This window comes from Eleutherodactylus coqui, chromosome 9 (assembly GCF_035609145.1).
Source record: "Eleutherodactylus coqui strain aEleCoq1 chromosome 9, aEleCoq1.hap1, whole genome shotgun sequence".
Classification (NCBI taxonomy): Eukaryota; Metazoa; Chordata; class Amphibia; order Anura; family Eleutherodactylidae; genus Eleutherodactylus; species Eleutherodactylus coqui.
Window position 1 is genome coordinate 129657078 of NC_089845.1, and position 23013 is coordinate 129680090.

Here is a 23013-nt window from a genome sequence, read left to right on the forward strand (position 1 = left end):
TGCCCTGAAATGATTCGCATTGACACACATACCATCACCTGCGATCTGCAAGTATCCAACTAACCTGCTATCCAAATATGGATTGGTCATATGTGCACAGCCGGGTACCTTAATGAATTGTGAACACACGGCTCATGAGCCTATAGCCCTAGTCTCCTGAGGATGGCACGGAGGTGGTGAGACCTATTGGGCAGGTGGGAGGGCTTGCTCTGTAGACTTTTTTTTTAATAGGGTCCACTGAGGATTTCTTTTACTCAATGTGACTGTTGTGCTGCAAACGTGAATCTCATAAATTCGCTTGTCTAAAAGTGGCCTATCTCTGGTTCCAAATATAGCGGTTTGGCGGACACCAGCTATGGAGTACTGCAAGTTCTGAGTGGTACAGATTGGGTCATGTTTTTTTATGTTGGCCAACTTGGGATGTGGGAGACGGGTAGACGGCACACTTCCTGTTGTCGAAGCCTAAAACTTTTGATGTATGCTGAGCATTGCTGTTACAGCGCAGTTTACCACATTTTTGGGCCTTTGATAGGATTGACTAGGGACTGTATCACTGTTATTTAGCTACTGAACAGTTTTGTTTGACCATCCTCTGGATGGGAACCGGACAGCATTGTTTTGGGGGGATTGTATCCCACCAGTAATGTGTTTTGTAAAGGTGCATTTACACGGCAAGATGATCGCTCAAACGGCAGTTGGAGGGACCGTTTTGAGCAATCACTTTGCATAAGCTCTTGAGTAGGCTAATTAGCTACTTAAGAGCTTACTGGTGTGTAAAATGAAGGCTCCCACTGTCTGCAGAGGGCAAGGGGAGGGCTGTCTTCTGGAAACAGCTGCTTTGTTCTCAGAGTTGTCAGCTGGTATCCCACTGAGCTGATAGTGCAGAGAACAGCAGGAGCTGCTTAGTTCTTGAAGCTATCGCTGAGAGCTCCGTGTGGGATACCAGCTGAAAGAATGCACAGCGCTGCTGAGGCTCAACGCTGATTTTAAGCTTGCTAGAAATCAGCGATGAATGAGCAGTGCGCAATGGCAGATTGTTTAGACACGATTATTGCTCAAAATATGGCTTTTGAGCGATAATCGTTGTCTAAATGGGCCTTAAGTGTTCCAATTACGATGAAAGAGGCCGCCAATATAGGAAATTTAGCTAACTTGGGCTCTGTGCACATCTGTGTCAGAAGCTATTTTCGGATAAGCAGAAAAACAGAATCCCCAACACAGATGTGAACAGAGCCTAAGCCTACACTAAAAGGGGTTGTCTATGTTGTTAAAATAATTTGAATAGAGGGAGGGAATGCATATAAAACCAGTACCTGTCCTGTGAATTGCCCATCCATTCCAGTGGCGTCGCTTCTCTCCTCGCCAGTCTGTGACTGCTGCCATTATGTATCCATCTGCCCACATTATCTCCGCAGCCTGTCCCATGCCGCTGAAGAAATCTCCTGAAACAGATCACCAGTGACGTCCCATGTACTGACTTGTGTGACTTGCATGCAGGATCTTGGAACTCCAACAGATGGAAATAAATAGAAGAAATGGGGCACAGATCTAAATGTAGTACGATATAAAGCTGTAAGGAGAATTCCAATGTTTAAAGCGCTCGCCTGAAGGGGTTGTGGTGGTTTGGGCACCACTCCAATGCACGCCAATTCTGCAGAGATCACAGACTTATTGGTGCGTCCAGCTTCAAGTCTAGATGGAAAATGGGGAGGTATTGTCCTCAATGCCTATAAACTGTTCACAAAGGGCAAGAAAACCATCAGAAATGGCTTTGCTCAATGGAGCTATATGTTGGATAATTCTGACACCAGTAGATATAGCCAAGCGTATGTATTAATCCACTAGATGCCAAAATACGCCTTTTTACTGACCTCACTAATGGGCTTAAGCCTGCACATACATCTCTTTAGGGCAGTGGCCTGGCTGGTTCCTGACAGCCAGGCTCCTGCTCTAACAGCGACTAGTGGAGAAATCTCAGATCCTGGCAGTTTAACCTTTTAGATGCCACAATCAATAGCAACTGTAGCATGTAAGCAGATGACAGGATGAGGGGGTGTGCAATCCCATATCAAACATCGATATCCCACAATGCAATTGCAAAGTACCAATGTGTTCCTATGGCAACTGGAAGTCTGCCAAAGGCCTCCATATCTGCTATGTAACTCGGCAGTTACACAGCACATCATATGTACCCTAGAGTGGTGCCAATAAAAAGTACAACTCATCCCCCCCCCCCCCCTTAAGGCACAAATTAGGCTGGTCTCCAAAGGGTTGAACCAGACAGCAGTGTACAGTACACCGCACTTCAGCCCCCTCTGATGATCCCAGTAGGGGCGAAATGTGTTGAACTGAATACCGCAATTTGGTTTAGTAAATACACCTGGCTAAATCTATTGAAGTCAAAATTATCCCACCTTTTTTGTGGTTTGGGGGGGGGGTGTTGTTTTTTTTCTTTTTTTACTCTGTCAAAAATTATTGTAGGGAGTTCTTGAAACCAGTGGCTGTTGACCGTACCATTGAGTTATCTCTAACCCTTGACCCTTTTCTATCCAGTTCCTTTAAAGAGAGCCATGAGAACTGCTGGAACGAATCACTGCCAGAGATTGAAGTAGCAGAGGTGGCAGATCCTGACGAAGAGGTCTAAGGTGCCTGTAACTGTATGGGACGTCTTCCGACAATCCTCCCGTACCCACCGGGACTATGAGGACCATACAAGTAGTTTACACAACCAAGTTACGTGGTCCTTGCTGCTAACGGACAGCCCGATGGAGACGGCTGAAAAGTCAAAGGCTCGTGTCCTAGAAGTGAGGCCCATGTGACGACTCGAACACTATTAATATACCAGTAATGGCCTAGTTGTATCTGTCTGATTGTGGCACTATTTCAAGCACTTTGGTAGAAATCTTCACTACTCTCATCGGTGCCACAAGGGCACGTTGTGCCGTGCCAAGACTTCCTGTTTTGTTTTTTTTTCTACACAAGGAATCAATTGTTCCGTACCGTGAACGTTGCCAACAGAAGTTGTTTTTATCAACTGCAGCTCAGAAAGAAAAAGCCGTTCTAGTAACTGAGCAAAAAAAAAAAAGCCCAGGTTGTATTATTAGAGTACGCCGATTCACGGAAGATACAACCGGCGCCTGGCAACGTCCTGTCAAACTAATTGCCTAAACCTGTGAGCGTGTGCCGCGGTCTATAAGCAGAATCCTTGCACAGAGGCGATAGGTAAGACGGGCACAACATCGTAAGCACAATCACAACCCTGCATATCTCCAAATAACACCTGCTTTTATTTAAAGACTCATCTGTATGAATTTCCAATATTTTAGCAAAAAAGCAATCTAAGACTAGATGTACCAAATGTAAGACGTATTTATAAAGCAAGAGAAAATGGTTGGTCATGTATATTTTACACCGGGGGGGTGGGGGGTAGTTGAGTTAAAAAAAAAAATTTTTCTTTGCACTTGCAGAAGATGGGTATATATGTATAATCTCCTCAAACATTATGGTTGGCCTCCCTATTTAAATCAGTCTGCACCATAGTTAGCTGGTCTTTTATGGTGTCATTGCAGCTTCTGTGTGTTGTATATCCTTTTTTTCCTTCCGCATCTTTTTGCTAACTACGCCAGCGCTGGTTTAACTACTAGAGTACAAGAATCGGCAATGCCTGACCGGTGGGGCTGTCTATATTATCCAAAAAAAAAGTTTTGCAGCCTCTTTGCATAGTTCTACAAGTTGGGAGATGGGTTCCAGGGACCCATCAGATGTTGAGGGCGCATCCTTTAAGGAGTTCTTCCCATTAGATCCTATTAATCTGCATAGTGTATGGGTAGCAGGGTACAGAGGACATCGGAGGGGAGAGAAGCTGTTGGGGAACTCATAGATTTTAGGATGGCTCCTCTGCTGGCCCTATCGCCCCCCCATCAGTGTTTGTACTTGTTTATAACACAAGCCTTAATTATAGACCTCTCACATCTTTTTTTTGCTTTTGCCTTTTTAAGATCGTTAAAGATTATTATCACAATATTGTATTGGTAGGATCCTAAACGGTTAAATGTTGCCGTTCTGATGCCGGCTTTATTATCTAGTCGGCCTTCGTTAAAAGCATTGTATAACTGTGGAAATCGCGGTTGCAGGGAACGTCAAATCTAGATTAAAACTGGATTCCCTTGTCTGTTGTGGATGTCGCATTCATCCAAGGCTATTACTAAGCACAGCAGCTGTCTGCACTATTATTCCCTTGCCACTACGCTGCCGTTTATGCCCATTGTCTTTAATGACATTAAAAATTGTTTTTCCGTAGATTTTTCTATCATGATGTATAATTGTGGTGTTTTTTTTCCATGGTATATAGACTAGGACTGCATACTATACTATACTGCACACCCTCCTCCTTCTTTCCATAGACTTCAATGAGCAGCATGAGTTAACTTCCCCCTCCCTCAAAAAATCCTATTTTTATTTTATTTTTGTTTTGTTTTTTAATCTGTTATTAATGCCTGACTTCAGCTTGAAGGGCCACTTCAGCGAAAACCCTTTTTTTTTTCTTCAGCCCATTGCCTATCACATTCTGGAGACTTCCTCTCTATATTCTAGCCACTTCATGAAGTGCAGCCTCCTTTCTGATGTTTATCAGGTGCCATCTTTATTATTTTTTTTTACTTTAAGTTTTATATCAATCCCATTATGCATCAGCACAACATTAGCTGAAGTTGTACCATTTCTGCCTGCAGAGAGGACAGTTATCAATTATCATTATCTCCTATATTCAAGTATACAGTCAGGAAGATGCGCTGTGATCTTCTCTATTAGGACTATGTGACAGGAGATGTGTAATCCTAATTAGTAACTGATAGGAGTGAGAGTGAGGCGGTTTCTGTAGCACGATTCATGCAAATTGAGAATCTGACCAGTTTCGGACAGCATAACCCCAAGCAGATCTTAGCTGGTTGGAATTGAGATCACATGACCATCTGGGGAAAAAGAGGCCAGGAGTTTTAGACTGAGTCTTACCTTATTTAGTTATTTCTATCTCACTCATATAGTCTTACCTGGGAGCAGGGATTGCTGCCTAATGAATGGGGGGAAAAAATCACCAGAGTGGCCCTTTTAATTTACCGTATTAGCAAAAGTAGTTCTCCAGATTGCTGCGAGGCTGGCTTCTACACCAATAACAGCTGTTTGCATACGAGGCCTCACTCATGTGGGCGTATGTGGTCTGCGTTTTATGTGCGCTAAAACCCTACTGATTCCTATTGGACCACTGGCACACTTTTTTTTTTTTTTTCTTTTTTTTTTTTTTTTTACACATGTGTCCTATTTCGATGTTGCATGCCAATATAGGCTATAGGGATTAACATACGCAGCAAATAAGTATATAGTTGTGTATTTGCTGGTTATGCATATTTTGCACGTGCTACGCGAGCCACAACCGCCCGTGTGCGTGAGCCCTTACTGTGTGTAGGGAGAAAGCGGTCAGTGACGTGTGGATGGAATTGGCATGTAGTTTGTGAAGACTTTATCAGGATGCACCAAGTAATAAGTTTATCCAATACTAACCCTCTAAAATCGGCATGCCTATCACTACCTCCTGCCCGCCGCGAAGGCAGCATAAAGGTGTTGGCAGATTCCCTTTAACAATATAAACTGCAGTATATGCGTTGTAAAGCTCTTTAGCGCCCCTCTACTGGTGTCAATGTGACTTTGTTGTGTAGCCCAACCAAAATTATCATTAAAGCAGTTTCCTGGGATTATAAAAAGGAGTGCTTTCTTGCAGAAACTGCTGCCCCCTGTTGCCATAGGCTGCATCTGGTATTGCAATTTTGCCCAATTAACGTGAAAGGGAATATATCTGAAAATTACGTATTGTATGAGTCTAGTGTTTATGATAAACATATATTTTGGTGCTTTTTAGTCTTCAATGTAACAATCTATATATTTATTTATTTAAAAAAAAAAAGAAAAAATGCTGCGGTTTTCACACCCCTTACAAAGCCTAATAATAATCTGACACTTCCTGTTCTGCAGAGAGAACTTTTCAGCAGGCATCTGTCTCAAATACAGAAACAATGAAAGGTAATGCCTATATGTGGCTAACACAGGATCCACCATTCACATTAGCTGATGGCCACAGCTCACCTCCTCCCCCTTCCCTGCACAATGACCTCTGAACAGGTCAGAGAGTATGCCCACAGCACTCTACAATAGAAGACAGTGGACCTCTTCCTGTCCATTTAATCTATGGCCCATGAGGCTGCTGTAAAGCGTACCTGTAAATGCTGTTAGCTGCTGCTCAGGCAAGATGGTGGCTCGCATAGTTGTGTACAGACAAGAGTTAAAAAAAATAATTACCACCAGAAAATAAAAACTGATAAAATGTTTTCATATACGGTTTTAATTCAATAAAAAATTGAAGTAATACATCTCCTTTAACCCATTAAGGCCCAAGCACAGTAAATTTACAGCGCTGGGTCCTGGGCTTCAATCCCACCGATTGTAAAAAAAAAATTTAAAAAACACCACGGGGGATTGAAGCTCCTGCTTCTACAATCAATCAGAAGGATGTCGGGTTGTCAGCTGTTACTCTCAGCTGATAACCCAGAGGAGGAGGGGTTTTTAACCCTTTCTGCCTTCTCCTTTCCCGAGCTCAATGAGCGCTACTCACTTAAAAGTGGAAGTATAATTTCCACTACATGAGCCGGCAGTCACGTGACTGCCGGGATTCCCTGTGACAGCAGCGCTGCAGGGTCTCAGACCCCGATCAGCTCTGCCAGCGACTGTCACTACAGGGGATCTTTTCACCTGTAGCTGGGGCTCCTATGGATGCTACTCTATGGATGCCCCAGCTACAGTAAAGTGTCAATAAAAAGAAAAATGTTCCCAAGAAGTTTTCTATGACGTCATGGGAGACATAGATGGTAAAAAAAATTACAAAATAAAAATTACAGAATAAAATAAAAAAATGTACATAAAGAAAATAACCCTAAGCAAACGCCAACTACAACCGTTGGCGTATACGCCCTGTAATCCAAAACCATACATATTATATATCAAAACATCCAAAACAAAATGAGGAACCCGTTCCTATATTTTATTTTATTGTAAATATACTGATTTTAAAAGGAAAAAAAAGTTTTTAAAAAATCTTTTTTTTTTTTTTTTAAGCTTTTTACCCCCAATAAAATGAAAAAGTGGGGGAAAACGTCAGTGAAAAAACTATTAAAATCACCCTATATGTCACGGAAAAAAATGCAGCAAAAATAATTTTGGCAGCCGAACGAAAAAAAATAGGGCAGTTAAACCACCACATGGGTAAAATCTGTAAAAAGTGTCTGGTCCTTAAAGGGGTTGTCTCGCGCCGAAACGGGTTTTGTTTTTTTTTTTCCATAGGCCCCCTGTTCGGCGCAGGACAACCCCAAGGGATGTGTTAAAAAAAAAAATATATATATATTACTTACCCGAATCCCCGCTCTGCGACGTCTTTCTTCCTTCTTCCTTCACCAAGATGGCCGCCGGGATCTTCACCCACGATGCACCGCGGGTCCTTTCCCATGGTGCACCGTGGGCTCTGTGCGGTCCATTGCCGATTCCAGCCTCCTGATTGGCTGGAATCGGCACACGTGACGGGGCGAAGCTACGCGATGACGCGTAGAAGGGGGCGGAGCCAGAACGCCGCTCGTGCCGGCCTGAGCAGAAGGGGAGAAGACCGCACAGCGCAAGCGCGTCTAAAAAAGCAAGAATACATCAGAATTAGACGGAGCCATGGAGACGGGGACGCTAGCAACGGAGCAGGTAAGTGAATAACTTCTGTATGGCTCATATTTAATGCACGATGTACATTACAAAGTGCATTAATATGGCCATACAGAAGTGTATAACCCCACTTGCTGCCGCGAGACAACCCCTTTAAGGGGTTAAACGAGGCTGTGCTGCAATACCAAACCCTGCACATGAACAAAGTACTTTCTTAGGGAAGAAAACCCTTTACTAGTCGCACCAATTGTGGAATAAGTCAGCCAACTAGTAAATTTAGTAAAGTCTAGATGATCAATAAGGCGCACAGAGACGCAATATAGCGAATATTATGGTAAGCCGGGAAACTCAAACCAATAGAACGCTTTTCAGATTGCGATTCTGGATGCGAGCGTGACGCGTTTTTACTTAAATGTATTGCGTCTATGTATTTCCAATTTTAGTTGTTTTTTTATTTTTATTTATTTTATTTTTTTTTCCTCCATGCACATAAAAAAATTGCAATTGCTTCCAATAGTTTTCAATGATAAGAGTTGCACCGCACTCACATGGAAATCGCATGGCCTTGTAAAGAATCACCCCAAAATAGGACATGCAGCAAATTTTTTTTTTTTTTTTTTTTTTTTTCAATTACGGTATGCTGCATGAGAAAAATCACTTATGAGAATAAAAGCCTTGAAATCAATGTGTAATTAACCACACACGTTTCATCCATGTCGCTATCGGACAGAACTTGCCTTAAAACTCGCCGATGTGAATACACCGTTAGCTTACCACTGGTGTACGGTGATCTGGGTTAGTGTGTATATGAGGCCTGCTTCACAAGGGGGCGGCAGCAATTTTGCTATGAGAAAATCGCAGCTATCTTTCCTTTTGTTCCCGTGACCTTTCAGCGATATCGCAGGTTTTTTTTGTGTTTTTGGTTTTTTTTGTTTTTTTTAAAGAATAATCTCTCCTTGCTGGCGCTCTCAATAAAATCATGCAATTTTTTTTCTTTGCGAAGGGCAATAGGACTTTTAAAGGGGTTGTCCCGCAAAAGCAAGTGGGTCTATACACTTCTGTATGGCCATATTAAAGGGGTTGTCCCGCGCCGAAACGGGTTTTGTTTTTTTTTTCAACAGAGAGCAGAGCAGAGAGGCTGGCAATATACAGTAAGAGAACCCCGACGGGCGTCTTCCAACATCGGAGCTGTACAGCCTTAAATCATAATGTCTTTAGACGTCAGACAGTGGATTGGAAAGGGTTAAGGTTCATGAATGTTGCGTATTCACTTTAAAGTAGCTGATCGCTAGAGACTGATGTGTACATCACCCCCTTGTCGTGTATTTGCACCCCATCCCTACAGGTTGCATCAGCCGTGCCTAAAGGGGTTGTCCGGTAACCAGACATTACCCTTATGGCTCAAACTCTGTTAAAATCTCAAAGAAAAAAAAAAAAGCACAATAACTTCACCCTCCTGTGCCGCGAGGATCCAGCCCTGTTGCCCCACCATCTTCCCGGTGTTGGTTGTGGAAAATGTTGTCACTGGAAGTCACTTGACTACTGCAGCCAATTAGAGGAAATGACATCATGGCACCCAGGATGTGAGCGCTGATGTCAGGAAAACGGATGATGACTCTGCTGCCTCTGATTGGTTGCAGTGATCAAGTGACTTCCGGTGACTACCTCTTCCACAACAAATACCAGGAGGATGGTGGAGCTGCAGCGCTGGATCCCTGCGACTGGTAAGTAATGCTATCTTTGTTTCGGAGCTCTATCCGGTAAGCAGACAACCCCTTTAATGACGGACTAGATCTGAATCCTACTGGTCATGTGATGAGTTCTTCGTTTAGCAGAATCGGATCGTGTACCTAGCAGTGATATTATATAACAACTGCGTCTTAGCTGCGCCATTCTTCCCTCTGTGTATTATCTGCGGCTCTACTGTATTTTCATTAGTAAATCGGATAACAATTTGGGTAGGATTCTGTTAAACTCGCAACTTTTTAAAATCCCTTGTGTCAGAATAAATGGTAGTAGATCATCCGGGAGGAATGTGGCACGGAGAAGCCGCTCGCATTTTATTACCATCTGGGAAATAGTTTTATGCTGTTAGCCAAGGGCAACGCAGGTTCCAGTGTCGGAAAAGAATGGAATATGCGCCGAATTCCCCTGCTACTAAATGAATACTCTCCGGAGAGCAGCAGAGTGCAGGAAAACTCATTAAAAAGTTCGGATGTAGGAAAATTCACAAACTGCACATTCAGATGTAGAGGAAATATACGTACCTGCCTGTACAACATGGAAGTTCCGCTCGCTGCAGTCATCGCGCCCCTTCTGTAGCGCTGCTCATATAGGCGGGCTGAGCTTTCGGTAAGACATGTGGGCACCTTACGTTTCTCGCTGTGCTAAATCCTTTTTATTCCACTGTTTATTGATGTGTGGTATTTTTAGTGACTGCGTAAGGTTGGTTTTACAAAGGCAATAATATTGCGCAATTTTCCGGTAATGCGAGAGCGCGTGAAATTGCTGGAATATAAAGCCCATGTATCCCAATGGCTTCCTTCACATGTGCGCTGTTTCCCCGTTTGCAATGTAGCGTGAAAAAAAAAATCGTGGCACGTACGATCTTGCTGCAATAAGCCTTTTTTTTCTCCTCGCCCATGTTTCCCTATGGAGCTTCCGCTTTATCACATCGCACGAACTTGCGATGTTCGTGCGATGCAGTTTTAACATTAGAAACTCCTATTGCCATCTATCGCGGGCAGCAGTGATACGATGCAAGATTATGTTCCAGCAAAAAGTATCGCTGACGCTCAGACATCGCATGAGCAGATATGAGGTATTGCCGCAATTTTTTTTCGCGCCAATATCGCACTCGCTCGTGTGAGACTAGCCTAAAAGTATTTTAAAAAAAATAAATGAATGTTGCTAGGTTTTTTATTTTTTTAATCCGACAATAAATATTATCCGATATTCCAGATTCTGGGATGGCTGTAGAAAATATATAATATTACAATTGTAATGGAAGAGAGACTTTTGGTAAAAAAAAATCCAAAGTGAGGTTATCGCTCTGTTCACATTAGCATCGGGGCTTCCATTTATAACACAACAATGGCAGATTTCATTTTAAAGGGATTGTGTAGGAATTGAAAAAAATGGCCGCCTTCCCTGCAGTTTGAGAAACCCTCCCTGGGCTGAAACTAGGATGGGTGCATGCGGGTCTAGAGCGCGGAGGGGGGGTTGCAGTTGGGTTGGGACTTCGCTATGCTGTTCGCTTCTATTAAGCTTGGTAACACTATTTTTGCTCTACGACTGACTAGCACCATGTTAGGCCTCCATCGCACTAGCACCATGTTAGGCCTCCATCGCACTAGCACCATGTTAGGCCTCCATCGCACTAGCACCATGTTAGGCCTCCATCGCACTAGCACCATGTTAGGCCTCCATCGCACTAGCACCATGTTAGGCCTCCATCACACTTAGCACCATGTTAGGCCTCCATCGCACTAGCACCATGTTAGGCCTCCATCGCACTAGCACCATGTTAGGCCTCCATCACACTAGCACCATGTTAGACCTCCATCGCACTAGCCTATTTGGTTCTGTGCGCTGTCCGTGTTGATTCACGGGTAGCACGGGGCCCCATTATAGCCTATGAAGCTTTGCAGAGTAACGCCATAACCTCGTAGGCACAATGCACACACTTGGTAAGTGCGCACCCGGCCTTAACCAGAAAAATCTATCATACTAAACACTCTATTATCAAAAAGCCAAAATTATTTTGGAGGCGATGCCTGTATTGGCTAACCAGAAAAATTTATATAAGCAAGCTTTCAAGGCTACCAAGCCTGATGCAGAAACCTAGTAGCCTTGAAAGCTTGTTTATATAATTTTTCTGGTTGGGCAATAAAAGTATCGCCTCCATAATATTTTGGGCTTTTTTATGTGCTATTCGGCCTGATAGGAGTGTGCCCTCTCCCGAACCAGAGCTGCATTCAGTCCATCTAGGATAGGCCTCTTGGATGGTGGCCTTTCTCTTTTTTTTTTTTTTTAAATTCCTACACAACCCCTTTAACCCCTTGAGTGGCGGGTTTCCTACCACCCTGTCGTGCCCACCAGGGCAGGTTTTTTAAAATGGTCTAATCATTGAATTTCAACTAATTTTGCAGTTGCGTCTCAAGAGCCATAACTTTTTCATTTTTCCATTGATCAGGTCATATAAGGGCTTGTTTTTTGCGGGACAAGTTGTGATTTTTTTAAACGGGGGAGGAAAAAAAGAAATGGGGAAAAAAGAAAAAAAGGGGCCATGTCATTAAGGGGTTAAATAATGTATTAACTTCCTTCTCTGGGTCATTACGACGCACGGATACCACATGTGTGATTGTATTTTTGATTTTTTACAAAGTAAAGGGAGACAAGTGTTTTTATTATATTTTTTTTAATAATTTTTTAACTTTTTTTTTTTTTTTTAATTTTAATTTTTTGTCCCTTTAGGGGACTTCCACAGGGACCCATCAGGACCCCCTGATCACATTCCGGGGGTCCGATGGTGACAGCCCTTTACATGCTGCAGTGACAGCCCTTTACATGCTGCAGTGACAGCCCTTTACATGCTGCAGTCACATAGACTGCAGCATGTAAAGGGTTAACACAGCAGAGATCGGAGGTTTTCTCTGATCTCTGCTGTAAGAGCTGGTGCCTGCTTGTCCTCTGACAGCTAAGCACCAAGCTCTCCCTGTCACAGAGACCATCGGCTTGCTTCTGACAAGCCGATGGTCTCTATGGCAACCTGTAAACAAACCAGGAGATTGCCGGCATGTCGGCAATATCTTCTGCTGGTTTTTCAAAGTCCTGCACTGCTCTATGTGGGTCTGTGCAGGCAGAGCACACTGCTACAGCTTGTGGCATTGTGCTCTGCAGCTCCCATAGTGATACATAGCCCGGAAATCTTCCGGGCTATGTTGCTATGAGCAGTGGAGCTCGTCCCGGAAAATTTCCGGGCGTGCCACTCAAGGGGTTAAACAAGCCACAGCTTATCCTGATGGTTTTCGGGCCTGGACTATCTTAGAGGGTCTCTTGGTGCTCTGGTAATTTTAAGGGAGTATGTTTGCGTATTAGGCAGTGCTGTAAGCCCATTGATTTCCATTGGGCCATTCAGACCAGAATTCTTTCACATATGGGTGAAAGCGCAGCATGACCTATTCTGGTGCGTAAGACGCACGGTTATAAGCTAGGGGTGCGTAAATTATGAGCATATTTACTGTGTATTATGCAGCCAAAATACACACGTGTTAGCCCTAACTTCTGTACTTTCTGTGCAGTCAAAAATGCTACAAACCCTGATTGAAAGAATAAAATCAAAAGCTGCAACTTTGCTTTTTTAAAGGGGTTGTACAGAATTAGAACAAAGGGGTTGTTTTCTTTCAAAGACAGCGCTCCATTAGGTTATGTGTGGTACTGCAGCTCACTTCCATTCACTTCAATGTAGCCAAACTGCCATGTTGGAGGTAACTGATGGACCTGTGTGGTGCTGTTTTTGGAAGAAAGCGACCATGTTCTAACCCTGGACATTCCCTTTAATTAGCGGACATTTATGTGCTCTCTGAGCGGTATACTTCTGCTCTTGTTTTCAGCCAAGAAATGTGAAAATTTACAAGTGCCAGATTATATATTGTAGCTCCATCCATGAACTATATAATTGCTGCCATCCCATTTGAGCTGGAAAAGGCTTATTTTAATATTTTTTAATTTGAGTTTTTAGGTTGTTGGGATTTTGTTTTTGTCTTTCCTGCATTCGGACTACAAGATTGGAGCCCAGTGAATGAAGCCATATTGTCTACGTTAATGCAGCCTTAGATGAAGGGCAGACGGCCCATTAGAATCACTGCTAAATGCATTATAATTGTTATGTTGCATTAGTATATAACGGAAATGGAGTAAGTACCAGGAGTACTTTAGAATATATATTGTCTGTAGTTCAATGACAAAGTCAATCGCTGAATGGCTGAGTGCCTTTATATGTATGAAAATGCTTGTACACACTTAAAAGGGATCAAAATAGCTCCATCATTAGTCTTCTCCATGTATGCACCTACTAAGGGATAATAAGATCCTTGGAACGTCTGGGGATGCCAAGCTCACTTTTAAGTTGATCCTTCTTATTCTTGACACTACTAGGTCGTCTCATATCCATTTATTAGACCTGTATCCTTAAGGGTGCATTCACACGAACGTATATCGGCTCGGTTTTTACGCCGAGCCGATATACGTTGTCCTCATGTGCAGAGGGGGGAGGATGGAAGAGCCAGGGCCAGGAACTGTGCTCCCGCCCCCTCTCTGCCTCCTCTCCGCCCCTCTGCACTATTTGCAATGGGGAGAGGCGGGATGGGGCGGGGCTATTTTCCGGACCTTAGCCCCGCCCCCGTCCTGCCTCCTCTCATTGCAAATAGTGCAGAGGGGTGGAGAGGGGGCGGGAGCCTCAGTTCCTGCTTCTGGCTCTTCCATCCTCCCCCCTCTGCACACGAGGACAACGTATATCGGCTCGGCGTGAAAACCGAGCCGATATACGTTTGTGTGAATGCACCCTAAGAGTTATCCAACAAAAGCCTGCCCAGGGACCTTGCTGATCACTAGAATGAAGGTCTTGAGCCCCCTGTGTTTGAGGAGCTTGAATGGGGGCCCTGGGCCTACCTGTGCACTGCCACTCCACTCAAAGTCTAGGGGATTGATAGTGCTCAGGTATCTGTCAGTACCATAAACATTGACTGGGGCAGTCCAATAGATGATTAGTGATCAATGGTGCCCCCAACAAACATACATTCATCAACTTTCATGGATAACTTTTTTTCATGGCATACCCCCTTTAGCTTCATAGTAGTTTTCATTTGGTAACTGTGATTAACTCCCTCTACAGAGTTTTTATAATAAATTCCCACTAAATTTACTGTATGTCTATGGAATTTTTTTTTTTGACTTTTAACACTACGTTTAGAATGTTACATCATTTTGTGATTGTTTGCATAATCCTTTTAAAGGAATAGTCCGGGGACTAAAGATTTAATTCAAATCTGCTCAGCACTGTGCAAAAACAAAAAGTCCTCCTCTCCTCACCCGATCCCCCGCAGCTCCTGTTCTGACAGTGTCCAGTGCCAACTGCACTCTTCTAGCTCCAGCGATGACCTGCCATCACCGGGATATGTGACCACTACCAGCTGAGCTACATACAGCCGATAGTTAGTTGCAGTGGTCACATGTCCTTGCTGGAGAAGCAGGGGAATCGGACATCATCAGAACAGGAGCTGTGGGAAAGTTAGCGACTGTTTTTGTTTCTTTTGAGTGGATTTCAATTTTTCTTTGGCTTTCCTTTATTCCTTTTAAGCTTAGACCAAATTCATCCAGTTTTATTCCTTTTTGTGTGTTTTTATACATTATTCATGGATGCGTTCACCCAGGATTACTTTTTTGGCTGTAAATCTATCCTGTGTGAACCTGGCCCGAAGGTCGCTAATAATACTACCATGTCCATTCAAAAGATGATCAAAGTTCCTCTTTGCCAAAGTTCGTAATGCAGTTTATATCTTTCTCGAGTGCCTTTATTTTTACTGGATTGACTGTAGGTTATACTTTAGTAATATTTCTTGTCTTGAAGTGCCTCTTACTCCTTGTTTTCTTTTTAGTTCTTTTTCCTGTAATGATCCAATAAATTGTAGTTTGGAGCTCGGCTTCCAGCCACCTGTGACAGTATAGAGTAGTACTTCGCATACTTGAAGTGGATACAGTTTGTGGCATCACGTCAAAGAGGTTTTCTGGACAAAAACGATCGATTGCTTAGCCTCTGAATAGGTCATCAATATGTAATCACCGGCGATTCTGAGTGGTGAAGCAGTACAGCGTAGCCGATCATCATCATGGGGGTTGGGAGCAGACGAGCCAACGCGGGCTTTACTTCTATTGTAATCAATGGGGGCTGAAGCCTCCTATTACACTTCTGCATCCAACGCCGGTGTCCGAGGCAGAAGTGCTGGAAGTGTAGTAACCAGCTTCAGCTCCTATCCTCCACCGACAGTGGGTCGGGCGATCAGCTGATGGCTGCAGCGGGTCCTGGCGATTTAAATATTACCTACCTTGTGGATAGGTCATCAATAGTTTTTGCGCAGAAAACCCCTAACCTTTTTAAGCTGGGTATACAGATGTGTAATATATCTCTTCATTTTATGTTTCTTGCGATTTAAAGCCCATTCCGTCAACTATTTTTGGTCCATATGTTCCACAGACGGAACACGGGTCCATTATAGCCTATGAGGCTATTCACAAAGTCAACCTTTTTCACAGGGATGGATGGGCCATGTGCAAAAGAAAACCGCTGCATGTCCTAGTCTCATCCCTTTTCACCGGCAATAGGACATGCGGTGGGCTGGCTCCGTGAACATTGGACAATGCACTGGTGTACAGGTGCTTTTCAAGTGGTTTTGCGTCTATTTTTTTTTTTCAAGCGTGCAACCTAGAGAATTATGTGCATATGTCCTAAACAGGGAGTCCCACCAAAGTAATTCACCTAGCCGCAGAATAGGTGATAAATGATTGACCCCTTCGACCTCCAGCAATCATGAGAAAGTCGCACCCTGTGTCTTCCTGGTGCCTCAAGTGGCAGTGCCCATGTGTGACCACCGCGCCATTCATGATCTATGAATATACCCGAGAGCTGTACTCTATGTCCATCAGTTCTGTGGTTGTGAGTGGAGATCTCAAAACATCATCCGCTTTTTTTTTTTTTTCTCCTCTTCGGGCAAGTAGTGATGTATGAAAACTATCAAATAGTGGCGTGTGCCAGCATTTCTGATGTGAAATGGCATAAAGTACTGATGGTCTCAGAAGGAAATGTGTTATTTAAGTGGCGCATCCACTAAGAGTTTTACTAAGCTCAGATCACGCCTTCTATGTATTCATTACATTCCCTACCCATGAATCATTGAGTGCCTGTGATCTGGGTCAGTAATATGCATTTGTCGGTCTTTACTTCATCTTTGTACAAATCATATTCTCTTAGTAACTGTCCAGTAAAGACAATTTATTCTGAAGTGCTTTAATTTAGAGCCCTGCTGACAATTTATATTAAAGGTGTTTTTTGGGACTGTAATATTGATGGTCTGTTGTTAACTGAGTTGCAATACCTGGCACAGCCACTAGAAAATGTATGGAGCGGTACCACTTCAGTCAGCTGAGCGGTGGGAGTGAGAAAGTAACAGTATTTCTAGGAGCCTTTTCTTCCTCATTTTAGGGATAAAAATTCCTTCCCAACTCCAATCTAGCAATCCGAATACTCTCCTAATCCCCGCACCTTCTGTGTAATAATATTACATGTAATAGTCACCAATTACGCTCAAGGCTTCCAGGCCCCTCTTGAGTTCTTTTAGTGAGTTTTCCATCACCACCTCCACAGGCAGAGAGTTCCATAGTCTCACTGCTCTTACAGTAAAGAACCCCCTTCTATGTTGGTGTAGAAACCTTCTTTCCTCTAGACGTAGAGGGTGCCCCCTTGTTACAGTCCTGGGTATAAATAGATGATGGGAGAGGCCTCTGTATTGTCCCCTGATATATTTATACATAGTTATTAGCCATCTTTTTTTTTTCTAAAGAGTATAACCCCGATTTTGATATCCTCTCTGGGTATTGTAGTCCACCTATTCCATTTAATACTTTAGTTGTTGCCTTTGTACCCGCTCAAGCTGCAATTTGTCCTTCCTGAGTACCGGTGCCCAAAACTGTCCACAGTATTTCATGGGTGGTCTGACCAGTGACTTGTAAAGAGGAAGAACAATGTTCTCGTCATGTGCCCCTAGACCTCTTCTGATGCACCCCATTATGCTATTTGCCTTGGCAGCAGCTGCCTGACACTGGTTGCTCCAGTTAATCTAATAGCTAACTAAATCCCCAAGTCCTTTTCCTTGTAAATGGGAAACCACTGGGTAACACTAACATCTATCCAGGTGCAGAACCTTACATTTCACCACTGATTTTATCTTAAGAATAATCCATCAATATGAAAGTCCTGGAAAACCCCTTTCATGTTCTGAGTTGCTGTTCGCATACAGTGCCTACAGTTAGTAGTTAAGTGGCTGTTCACATCTTGTTTCCTTCTACGTACCCAGGTTCCATCTGAATCTTACCCCCGGGCTAGAAACCTAACCTTCCATTACAGAAATTGAGATCAATAAGGTCTTGGGTCGACAAGGATAATAGCGACCAATACAAGTCTTGTAGCGAAGTAATGTGGGATCGTAGGACTGACCCATTTATCCATCTAAATGCTATTCTATAAAAACTCTCCCCTGTTATTAATGGGGACGGTGGCCGGACACTACAGGCGTATATTGGCGCCACATCCCGGGTGCCTGCTCTCTGGATTCTATCCTTCCTGCTATTCTATAGTAATAAAAACCACTTCACTCCAAAGAAACTCTTATTTTTGGTAATCTGTGAAAATACAATCCGATCCAACTACGTCCATGAACACTATTTCTATGTGGTTGGTGAACGGGACCGGCTTCACCTAGTTTGTGATTTTGTACTGTCTGTTATTGTTACACTAATATTAAAGTGATTCTACATTACCTGCCGTCTGTTTTATTATTCCTGTTACCGAACTACAATGCAGCCATGTGGCCGATATCAGACTGTTGCACAAAACTTCTCTTTCAGGACGAGCACCCACTGGCGTTTTTTTACCTGCGTTTTGCGTTTTTCCTGCACAGGCATAGAGATAACATGTGTTCCTGTCCACTGGTGTTTTTTTGCGTTGCGTTTGCGTTTTTAACATAGGAACTGTCAGTTGCATATGTGTCCTTATTTTTCTCCTAATGCACCCATGAAAGTCAATGGAAATTAATGGAAACGCCGCGGAAAACGTGCGGAAAAATCACGGGAAATGCGGCGAAAACGCTGCGTTTTTTTCCCGCGGAAAACGCAAACGCCAGTGGGTGCTCGCCCTCAGACTACATTTTCTATGTGTTTGCACACTTGTATTCTATTGGACACACATCTGAAAAAGGTCACTGGATCCTAAAGACCCCAACCAAAGTCAAGTGCATGGTCCCTCTGTGTGCCGTCATATTGTGTTTTCTGTGATGTACTGGATTTTCCCTTTTGAAGCAATGCTGTATGGTATGTAGTGAAGCGTGCCGCAATCTGTCCTATTAGATGCAAATAATACACACACATTCTTTATAAAACCTCTACTTTTCAGTCATCCATGAGGAATATATAGTACATAAGGCTCTTGATCAAGGCAACGCTGATCATAACACCGGCCAAAATTCCCACAGAAGTGATAATGAGGCTTCACTGGAAAACTCCCAAAGGACCAATTCCAATAGTAATATGTATACTGATTGTCAAAAATCATCCCTCCCCTAGAAGTTTTCAGAATCAAATGAAACTTTCCCTGTGTGATTGTAATGGAGATAGAAGTGATTACAATATCAGAGCAAAAGGATAATTTTTTTGTGGAAAACTGATCCCTTGAAGGTAGCATCTAGCTTAGATACAAGATGTGATACAGGCGCGCATGGAGGCGCTACTACCCTGTTATGCCACCTCTAGCTTGGATACAAGATGTGATACAGGCAGGCATGGAGGCTCTAGTGCCCTGTTGTACTGCCTATAGCTTGGATGCACGATGTGATACAGGTGGGCATGGAGGCTCTAGTGCCCTGTTGGGCCACCTCTAGCTTGGATACAACATGTGAGACTGCTGCACATCGAGGTATACAGGTTCTGTATGGTATCTTGCCACATATCCGTCCACATTTGCTGTAACTAAGCCTCTAGAACATGCAAACTCGTAGGCTATCGAAGTTTGTGTCCCAGATAGTCCCATACATGGTCTATTGGTGATAAATCTGGCAACCGGGCAGCCACAGAAGTGTGACCCCCCTTGTGTGTGTGCGGCCGAGCATTATCCTGTTGGACAAATGCCTCTTGGAAGCTGCCATGAGAGGAACACATGTGGCTGCAGGATGTCCTGAACATATCACTGGGCTGTCATTGTCCCTCGTACCATTACTAGGGGGGGACCGACTGTCATATGCGATGCCCCCCCACACAATCACGGGACAGTGTGTCAGTCCATGTCAAAGACAGGATTGCCCCGCTTACCCCTGGTTCTCCAAACATGAACACTTCTGTCGTCAGTGCCAAACTCAACCTGGATTAATTGCTGAAGACAAGAGCGTTCCACTCCATAGCTGTTCAGGTTCGTTGTTCATGACACCACTACAAACAGAGGCGATAGTGGGTGGATGTCAAAGGCCGTACATATGGTGTAATGCGCGTGTGAGACCAAATGTCTTTCAGCCAAGCGCCTGGAAATGGTTCTGACAGACACAGGGGCCTGTAGCGATTGTGCCACCGGTCTGCACATGGCGAACAATGAAACAGTTGGAGCTGCTTGTGCTTGTCAGATGATTAGACAATCCTCTCTACTGGTGGTCTGTCGAAGGCATTCTGAGCCCAGTTGCCCTGTATGTGTGCCCTCACACATCCAATGGCCCCGACACCTCCTAACAGTCTGGTCAGAACGTCCGGTGTGGGAAAATTCATTGATACGACCATCCAGCTTCTCACATCCCAGTAATGCGCCTCCTCAGACTCTGGTAACGGGGTGAAATCTCTTCTCTGCGTCGTAGAGGCGTCTAGTGGTCAACAAGCTCTACACAAGCGGAAGAAGAAGAGGTCACTACACACAAGGAGCCTCCGAGAGCCTTTTATAGGCCAAGGGAACTAATTTTGGGGCCTCGGGTAACAAGACCGTTCATCTAATCACACCACAACTCCTAATCATTTACATATCTGCCTTGGATGGAACTGCATGCTGAATTTTGCAATTGATGTTAATGGAGTTTCTGAAAACATTTTAAAACTTTTTTTGAGTTTATTGCCTGTGTGCTGAGAGAGCCGGCCCGTCCATTAAAGTGGGGGAGAATAGAGGAGTCAGGATTGATCTTTATGGTCTACCCAAAATAGACGGTTTATTATATAGAAGCTGAGACTTGATGTGAAGATCATTGAGAAAACCACTTTGTGTTTTCTATGTTTGTTTTTAGTGAAAGTGTCTTACGAGATAAGAAAAGCACTTGGAGGCTCTCAGCAGAAATGTGCTCTTATAACGATATATCTAACATAATTTGATCCCAAACTTATTCTGGTTCTGAGTTTTGGGGTTCCAGGACCCCTTCTTTAGATACAATCTGAGCACATCACCATCCTCCGCATAATCACATGCAGCTGGTTTAGCGCACGCACGGAAATGTGGGAATCATCACAAATAAAGGCAGAAGAAATTCCAGCGCTGTGCTCATAAATACAGACATTGGTCATACGGACACCCAAGTACACATGCATGATGACTGACGTGCTTGGAGCAGCTAATTGGATATGCTCTTACATACATGTAAAAGTAGAAGAAAGACCCGTCAAAGGTGTCTGCATCAAAGAATTAACTCCATGAATGCTGAAAATTAGTCAGTTAAGGATAGATAGATTAGATTAGATTACATAGATAAAGGAAACTAACCTAGATATTGAATCTTTGAATCTTTTTTGATTTTTTAACTTTTTTGTGCTGATGCCTCTTTCCTGTGCAGTTGCACTTATTGGGTGTTTTGCTGCTGTTTATTTTTTGGTGTGCTTTATTGTAGTTGTAGTTTTTTATTTTATGTATGCTCCCCTGGATTTTATGTATGCCCCCCCTTTGTTTCTTATATAGACTACATATATGTAATCTATATATCGAGTTAATTCATTGGTTAGTTTTGTTTTTTTTTGCATTCTTCGTATATTTAAGTGTACAGGGTGGAGTCTAAAACACTCATCCAGCTCTGTACACTATATGACGGCTCAGCCTGGAACATGGCATTTCAATTTTTGTACTATGTTCCCTGTAAGAGATGGAGAATAAAACCCAATTGTAAAGCATGCGAGAAGCAGGAATCCACTCTCCGCATCTCTTTAAGTCCCGTGTGACCGCTGCTACGACTGAAGTAAGGAAAGCATACTCAACTCTTCAACTTTGGGTTTTACTCTCTATCTCTTACTGGGGCGACAAGGCAAAATTGAAATCCATATTCCGGGGTCCATGCGCCATACCATGACGTAGCGCATCCGTGCCTTCCTATTCAAGTATGCTATTATTTCACTATAGGACACCACTAGTGAGATGTAGCGCTCGTTGATATTTTTGACTCTACCCTGTATATTACACAATTGTTTTTTGTTTTTTTTCAGGCACTGACTAGGAGCACTAGTTGCTGACATGTTTTGAACAATCTTATATGCTTTATGTGTCCATTTGAGTAAAGCTCAGTATTTTTTGGAATGAGTGCTGGATTTCCTTTTGGGCAAGTGTTGCAATTCTTATGTACACTCCCCAGCTGAGGCATCAATAATATATATAAGATTATTAAAAACAAATGAATATGTTCAATAGACCTCACAGCTAAGGATGGTAATGCCACCTGGTGGTCAGATGTGGGATGACTGTTCAGTAAGAACAAATGTGAACAAGATATTAAGAAACTAAAGCTCACATTCTGCATCAGAAAAAGTTATAAAAGTTTGGGGAGCACTGGATCACTAGATCACCAATACATTAAATGCTAGAGATATCAATGGATATGGCTCAGTGGTTAGCATTGCAGCCTTACAGTGCTGGAGTCCTGGGTTCAAATCTGCATTGAGTTTGTATGTTCTCCTCCAGAGTAGGAAGAAAGTAGAGGAAGCATAGTGGTTAGCAGTGATGCCTTACAGTACTGAAGTCCTACGTTCAAATCTGTTCAAGGACAACAACTGCATAGAGTTTGTATGTTCTCCCTGTGTTTCTTCTCTAGAGGAAGAAAGTAGAGGATGCACGGTAATTCAGTATTTAGCAATGTTGCACTTGCACTGCTGGAGTCCTAAGTTCAGATCTGAGGATAACATTGGGGTGGAGTTTGTATGTTCTTTTCTTTTTGTGTTTCTATTTCTTGAAGGAAGAAGCAGACTAAGAAGTGGCTAATCTGACTGAGGACGTCATCAGTATAAAGTATCTTTAAATTCCAAGCAGATGTCCTTAGTCTGATTTGAATCTAAGGCAGCAGTACTAACCACTGAGCCACATCCATTGAAGAACTACTGCCACTATCACCATACTCTTAGATAGTGTTCAATACTAGTTTTATGGGGTTTTATGAACTTCCGCTATGGAAGAAACAAAAAGTAAAAAGTTAAACCCAAATTTGGGTTCCACAG

At 43.2% G+C, this 23013-nt stretch overlaps 1 protein-coding gene across 2 annotated transcripts in view; it reads left to right on the forward strand.

Moving 5' to 3' along the window:
- SNX16 (sorting nexin 16) overlaps window positions 1–18341 on the forward strand; it is a 43213-nt gene extending 24872 nt beyond the window's left edge. Inside the window, exons 8-9 of one of the 2 annotated variants that reach the window (XR_010786630.1) lie at window positions 2554–3222; window positions 17880–18341. Coding sequence is in view for 1 of the 2 variants with exons in the window: in XM_066578491.1 (XP_066434588.1) it covers window positions 2554–2644 (91 nt within the window). In the remaining variant the exon portion in view is untranslated. Of the gene's footprint in view, window positions 1–2553; window positions 3392–17879 lie in introns of those variants that run through there. The other variant, XM_066578491.1, reaches the window with a different exon arrangement.
- The last annotated feature ends 4672 nt before the right edge of the window (window positions 18342–23013 follow it).